This window comes from Gavialis gangeticus, unplaced genomic scaffold, assembly GCF_001723915.1.
Source record: "Gavialis gangeticus isolate Ggan-Ray unplaced genomic scaffold, GavGan_comp1, whole genome shotgun sequence".
NCBI classification, from domain to species: Eukaryota; Metazoa; Chordata; order Crocodylia; family Gavialidae; genus Gavialis; species Gavialis gangeticus.
The window spans coordinates 127,016,920-127,023,512 of NW_017729025.1; the positions used below are offsets into that span (position 1 = coordinate 127,016,920).

At 40.8% G+C, this 6,593-nt stretch overlaps 1 protein-coding gene across 2 annotated transcripts in view; it reads left to right on the forward strand.

Annotated features, from left to right (window-relative positions):
• Positions 1-6,593, forward strand: part of HIPK3 (homeodomain interacting protein kinase 3) — a 136,388-nt gene that overhangs the window by 21,393 nt on the left and 108,402 nt on the right. For both annotated transcript variants that reach the window (XM_019519531.1, XM_019519532.1), the window contains exon 2: positions 2,410-3,508. In XM_019519531.1, coding sequence (XP_019375076.1) covers positions 2,412-3,508 — 1,097 coding nt within the window. In that variant the 5' untranslated portion in view covers positions 2,410-2,411. The remainder of the gene's footprint in view (positions 1-2,409; positions 3,509-6,593) is intronic.

Genomic DNA, 6,593 nt, shown 5'->3' on the forward strand with positions numbered 1-6,593 from the left:
CCAGGGGGGGAGGGAAGGGGGGGGGGGGAGGGGCGTGCAGGCTGCTGGTGCAACTCTGACTGGCCATGACCTGGGCTCAGGGCCAGAGTCAGAGCCACAGTAGCCACCTTGTACTTAAACCCAAGATAAGTCTTTTTCCCCATGTTGATGTGGGAGAAAACCTCGTCTTGAATTCAAGTAACTACAGTATTTATTGAGTGTATGACTGTACTTTGCATTGCTAAATTTCATACCATTTTCTTTCACTTATTTCCTGCTTTTTCTTGCATATTGATCTGATCCTCCTCCCTGTTGAAAGTCTCTCTCATCTTTGTTTCATTTGCAAATTTCATAGGCATGCAGTTTTTGCACAAACTATTTTTTAGTAAAATACTACAGAGGATAAGGCTCTAGACCGAAAATATCCTAAATCTGTGGTAATTTGACCTTTCACCTTTCATTTCATGGGGTCAAGACATTATTGTATTGTCAGAAATTTGTGTAATTTCCCCTATCTCTTCATAATTTAATTTTGAATCAGTCTGATGTTGCACATGTTGGTCTGTTAAACTCTAAGTTGATGTATGGTTATGGAATGCGGGTACGGAAATAAGTGCTTGTCTTGATAACAAGTTCATCATATCCCTAAAAAAAAAAAAAAAAAGAACATCTTTATTCTTCATTTTATTGCAGGATTTATTTAGTTCAGTTCATCATGTTCTGTCAGTGTGAGTACAAGGTAAATACAGTTTATGTTGAGGTTTTAGCTTTAAAAAAAATGTTCACTGAACCCTTTAGTATTATTTGGGGGAAGTGCATTGAGTTTTGCAGGATTAGTCCTGGCAGGCAAAAAAAAAAAAAATTAATAGTAGAAACTGAGTCAGCCTCTAAACATTAAAGGCCATCAGTTCAGAATTTGTTTTGATGTTCAAAATTTAATGATCAAAATATAATACTTGTTTCTACCTGTATTAGAATGTATCAGGCCAAAATTTGTTTCTTTATTGTACTATAAGAGTGCCTGGAATCCTTGATCACCATTAATGTTTGGTACAAGATGATACAGACCTGTGGGACCAACCTTTTTGGCAGGTACAAGGTAAATCTGTACACTCCCCAACTGCCACACCAATCCCCTTCCCGCGCCCAGGCTGCTGCGCTGCTTTCTGCTGCCTGCCTGATCTGCTACTTTGTTCCCTGCTCTTTCTCCAGTCTGCTGTGCGCCACCTTTAGAGGCTGCCAGTGCCACTGGTATGGACAGTTCATGTCCTGAATAGTTTTAACCATAGCACATCTGGAGTACATGAGATGCACTAGAAAACCCAAAGGAGGGAATGACTAGGATTTTTTGTTTTAATTGTTATGGCTGACTATGCTTATAGGTATTAAAATGAGTTGAGATAGAAACGGAAGAAAAAATCAGGTTGCTTGATGCCGTTTGTATTTAGGAAAATATTCCATACATATGGGCTGGTGCATTTTAAAAGAAAGACAAGGAATTTATTATAGACAAAATGGGTGAATGAGTCATTAATGCTGACATAATTGGCAGAGAGAAGGATAGGATTGAGGAATGTAAAGGGAGAAAAGTAAATGTAAACAAGTGAAGTTTTTTAGGGCCTTGAGAACAGAAGAGATTTTAACTTGATGCAGTGTATAATGAGATTAGGTCTCTTACATCTTTGTCTCTTTGTAAAGCTATCTGCCATGGAATTCCTCTTTTGTTGGCTAATAAAGTACTTTTTGATTTATACTATTAGATTTTCATGGTAAATCTAAATGGATAATCAACAGCATTTGGCAGCAGGGGAAGCAGTGGCTTGCGGGTATGGTGATGGGGAAAGCAGCAGTCAGTTTGCAGGCATGGTGGCAGTAATTTGGCAGGGGAAGTGGCAGCAGTGGCCTGTATGTGGATTCAGCTGTGTTATTTTGGCCTGCTGTTCCTAAAAGGTTGCTGACCCCTGCCTTGGATGAATTAACTGACAACTCTGGCAGCTATTATTGCAAGCTGTTCATAGATCCAGGTTGAGGTCACAAGTTTTCCTCTCATAATTTGAAGGTTATCTTTGCAATTATAAGGGTTGCACCACTTAAATGAAAGTTTAGTTTGTGGAGCACAAAGTTAGTTATTACCACCTTAAAAAGTCGCTCACTGACAAGAGTTTCTATAAACCACCCCAGTTTTACCCGCTACAGATCATTTGAAACACAAAGTAGATACAGTTCTCAGCTACTACAGTCTCTGTAGTATGAAATATGGGTATTGAAAGGAAAAGGAGGTTTGGTGAATTAACGTAAAATTAAGTAACAAACTGTTTAACAGCCAATTAAAGTGGGGTCACTTTATGCTCATTTTCTTCTGGGAAAAATTGCAGTGAACCTGAGTATGGATCTCTTACTGATATTCTCTTTTTTCCTTTTCTTCTTCAGGTATGGCCTCACAAGTCTTGGTTTACCCACCATATGTTTATCAAACCCAGTCAAGTGCCTTCTGTAGTGTGAAGAAACTCAAAGTAGAGCCAAGCAGTTGTGTGTACCACGAAAGAACCTACCCACGGATCTATGTGAATGGTAAAAACTTTGGAATTACTCAGACTCCCAATAGAGTTAGTACTTACTTTCAGACTCAGAACCCATTTGACAGACCTCGAGGACAGAACTTTTTGTTGCAGTCAAGTGCTGTTGCTTTAAAAAATACTGCAGGTGCTACAAAGGTATTAGCAGCGCGGGCGCAGCAACCTCAAGTGGAGGCACCTCAGGCCGGGACACAGGGAAGCGGGTTAGATTTACAGGACGGACCCCAGCGATGTGGATTGAAGCGTAAGAGTGAAGAGTTGGATAATCAAAGCGCGATGCAGATTGTTGACGAGCTGTCCATATTGCCTGCAATGTTGCAAACCAGTGTGGGAAACCCAGTGACAGTTGTGACAACTACTGCAACTTCAAAACAGAGTGGTACCAGTGGAGATGGAGATTATCAGTTAGTACAGCATGAGGTGTTGTGCTCAGTGAAAAACACTTATGAGGTCCTTGACTTCCTTGGGCGAGGAACCTTCGGACAAGTAGTAAAGTGTTGGAAAAGAGGGACAAATGAAATTGTGGCAATCAAAATACTGAAGAATCATCCTTCTTATGCACGCCAAGGGCAAATAGAAGTGAGCATATTAGCAAGACTGAGTACTGAAAATGCAGATGAATTTAATTTTGTGAAAGCTTATGAATGTTTTCAGCATCGTAACCATACTTGTCTGGTTTTTGAAATGTTGGAACAGAATTTATATGACTTTTTGAAACAAAACAAATTCAGCCCTCTCCAACTGAAAGTAATACGGCCTATACTGCAACAGGTAGCCACTGCACTGAAAAAACTAAAAAGTCTTGGTTTAATTCATGCTGACCTCAAACCGGAGAACATTATGTTGGTGGATCCTGTCCGGCAGCCATACAGGGTTAAAGTAATAGATTTTGGGTCTGCCAGCCATGTATCAAAGACTGTTTGTTCAACCTATTTACAGTCTCGGTATTATAGGTAGGTATTTGATTTTTATTTACATTTTGTTTTTGCTGGTTTTCAACAAATGCTAAAAATTTGCTTCATAAAAAAATAATTTGAAACAAAAATAAAGTAGTTCACCATTTTAAATGTAAGCCTGTCTGCTTTAAGAGTAATTATTGCTCTGACAATAGCTTTATTTTTTCACCTGAAATTGAGTTTCCTTCTACAAATATATTTTGAATGTTAACTGAATGTCATTCTTTGAAAATATTTCCAATTTGAATGTCTGGTTATGTTTTCCTTTTGAACAGTCTACTCTTTTACTTTTTGTTTTAGTCTTTTTTTTAACAACTTGTGTATAATTGATAGAGTGTGAAATGCAGAATATCTACGTTTCCCTTTTTTATTTTGATAAACTGAATTAGCTTTTGAGCAGCTAGATGGAAAGATGATTGCATTTAGAGTGATTTATTATGAGATTCCTGTACAAAAGATTGTATGGTCTTCCAGTATATTTTCTTGAGTGTGTCTGCACATACCTATGCTTGCTAAATTTCAGGCACCCTTGATTCCTGTTGGTTTCAGGGTCTGCTGAAATGTAATGTGGTGGGATTGGGACAGGTACTTGTAATGACTTCAGAGCGAGGGTTGCTTTCTAAAATTTTTCTCACAATTTTTTTTCTCTTTGAAAGTATGTGACCAGTCAATTTGAATTTTCAAGGTTAATATTTATGGTCTTTGAAATGTCCAGATTGTTTGTTTGTTTGTTTGTTTTTCATTTCTCTTTAATTTTGAATAGGAATTGACAGCAGCGTAGGGATGTTATTAACTTTGTAAGCTTTTTATCCACATTCCTGTGAACCTGATGAAGTTTACTATCTGGTTGTTAATATTGAGTAAATGTGCACGTAATAATTTTTTCGTCTGTAATTTTTACCTTTAAATGAAAAAAACCCTAATATAAAATAAATAAGGAAATTTTAAGTGGTTCATAAATATTTTCATTGGTTAGTGTTTTGACACAAACTTGCCAAACAGAACAAGCCTATGAATTTGTAGGCCACCTTGTACCTGATGAACCGTGCATCTATTGAATAAAGTTCTCTTGCAAATGCATTTTTTCAAAAGTCCTTCTGTGCAAGGAAAATGTATCTAAAATTCTATGCAGAGTGCAGTTTTATGGGACGTAATTCTTGTTTTTTGTATGCTTACACCTGTCCTGTTTGTCTTGAAGAATTTTTTGCAGAGATATATTTAAACCTATCTGAATTTATTAAAAGAAGCCCCTGAATCTTATACATTAGTCACCTCAGAAGCTCCATGTGTAACATCATTCACTTTCATGCTGTTGCTAGCAGGATTGGAGCCTAAGTGAATCCTAACATTTACCATATTTACTGTCATCTAAGTCGACCCTGAATTTAAGATGACACCCCAATAATCGGATTCTATATATGGGAAATTTTTATAGCAGGGAAAGCAGTGACCGGGGGGTGGTGGGGGGAGGGGGTCAGATGCCCCCTTACCCACTGCCCCCCCTTCTCTCTCCTGCATCCTTCCTTCTCCCCCTAACACTGGAATCCTCCCCCCACTCCCACCCCCAGTAGCCTCTGTCCCTTCCTTCCACTCCCCACAATCTCTCTCTTTTCCCTACCTCCCCCTTTACTCTCAGACACTGCTTGGACTCTCTTCCCTCTTTGGAGCACAGCACATGGAAGCACAGCACTTGCCAGGCACTGCAGCAGTGGTGGTGATACTGATTCGTGAGGCAACAGTGGAGTTTCCATGCCTGGAAGTAAATCCAGCCTGAGCTGGAGCTTAGCTGCACCTGACAGTAATGATGGGGTTGGGGGTGGGGAGCAGAAGCTGCAGAGGGCAAGTGGAGGTGGGGCAGGCAGCTGTTCCTGGTCTGACTAGGCCAGAGTCAGAGCTATGATAGCCTTTTATATGAATCGAAGATGAGGGGATTTTCCACCCGGGGTGGGGGGCACAACAACAGTGTAGATTCAAGTAAATATCTTGAATTTAAGTTATGTTTAAAATAACGGGAGGTTTTTTAAAATAAGATCTATTTTGGAAAGCTCTGCTTTAAGGTTTGTACTATTATGTACCCATTGGTTTATTCATCCAGTTAGAAACTAAACCTTTGGAACAAAATTTAATTGGAAATTTTTGTCTGTTTTATGTAACTGCAGTTTCATTTTGGCATGTTGAGTTGTGATGGGACACTTTGGAAGTTTAGCAGTTTAGATTCCTTTTGGGTATTTGGCATGCAGTGTAGTTTCATAGTAGCTAGGGTCAGGAGGGACCTGATCAGATCATCTAGCCTCACCCCCTGCCACAGGCAGGAATGAATGCTGGGTTCACAAGACCCCAGACAGGTGATCATCCAACCTCCTCTTGAATTTGCCCAAGGTAGGGGTGAGGACCACTTCCCTGGGAAGTTGGTTCCAGATTTTGGCCACCCTAACTAAAAAAAATTGCCTTCTGATCTCTAACCTAACCCTATTCTCCATCAGCTCATTACCACTGTTCCTCATCACCCCAGGTTGTGCTGGGGAGAAAAGGGCTCTACCTATTTGCTGTTGATCTCCCCTGATGAGTCTGTAGGCAGCCACCAGGTCCCCCCTCAGCCTTCTCTTGCCGAGGCTGAACAGGTTCAGGTCCCTCAGTCTCTCCTCATAGGGCCTATTCTGCTGCCCTCTCACCAAGCGGGTGGCCCTCCTCTGAACCCTCTCCAGGCTGGCCACATCCCTCTTGAAGTGCGGTGCCTAGTACTGGATGCAGTACTCCAACTACGGTCTGCCAGAGTCGCAAAGAAGGGGAGTATCACCTTTCTGGACTGGCTTAAGATGCACTTTTGGATGCATGGCAAGGTATGGCTGGCCTTGCCAGCTGTGGCCTGGCATTGGCAGCTCATGTTCATCTTGGAGTCAGTAATGACTCCAAGATCCCTTTCCGGCTCTGTGCTTTCAAGAGGGGAACTCCCCAGCCTGTATGTATGCTGTGGATTCCTTCTCCCAAGGTGCAGCACTCTGCATTTGTCTACGTTGAACCCCATCCTATTCTCATCTGCCCACTTTTGTAGTCTGTCTAAATCTATTTGCAGCCTCTCTCC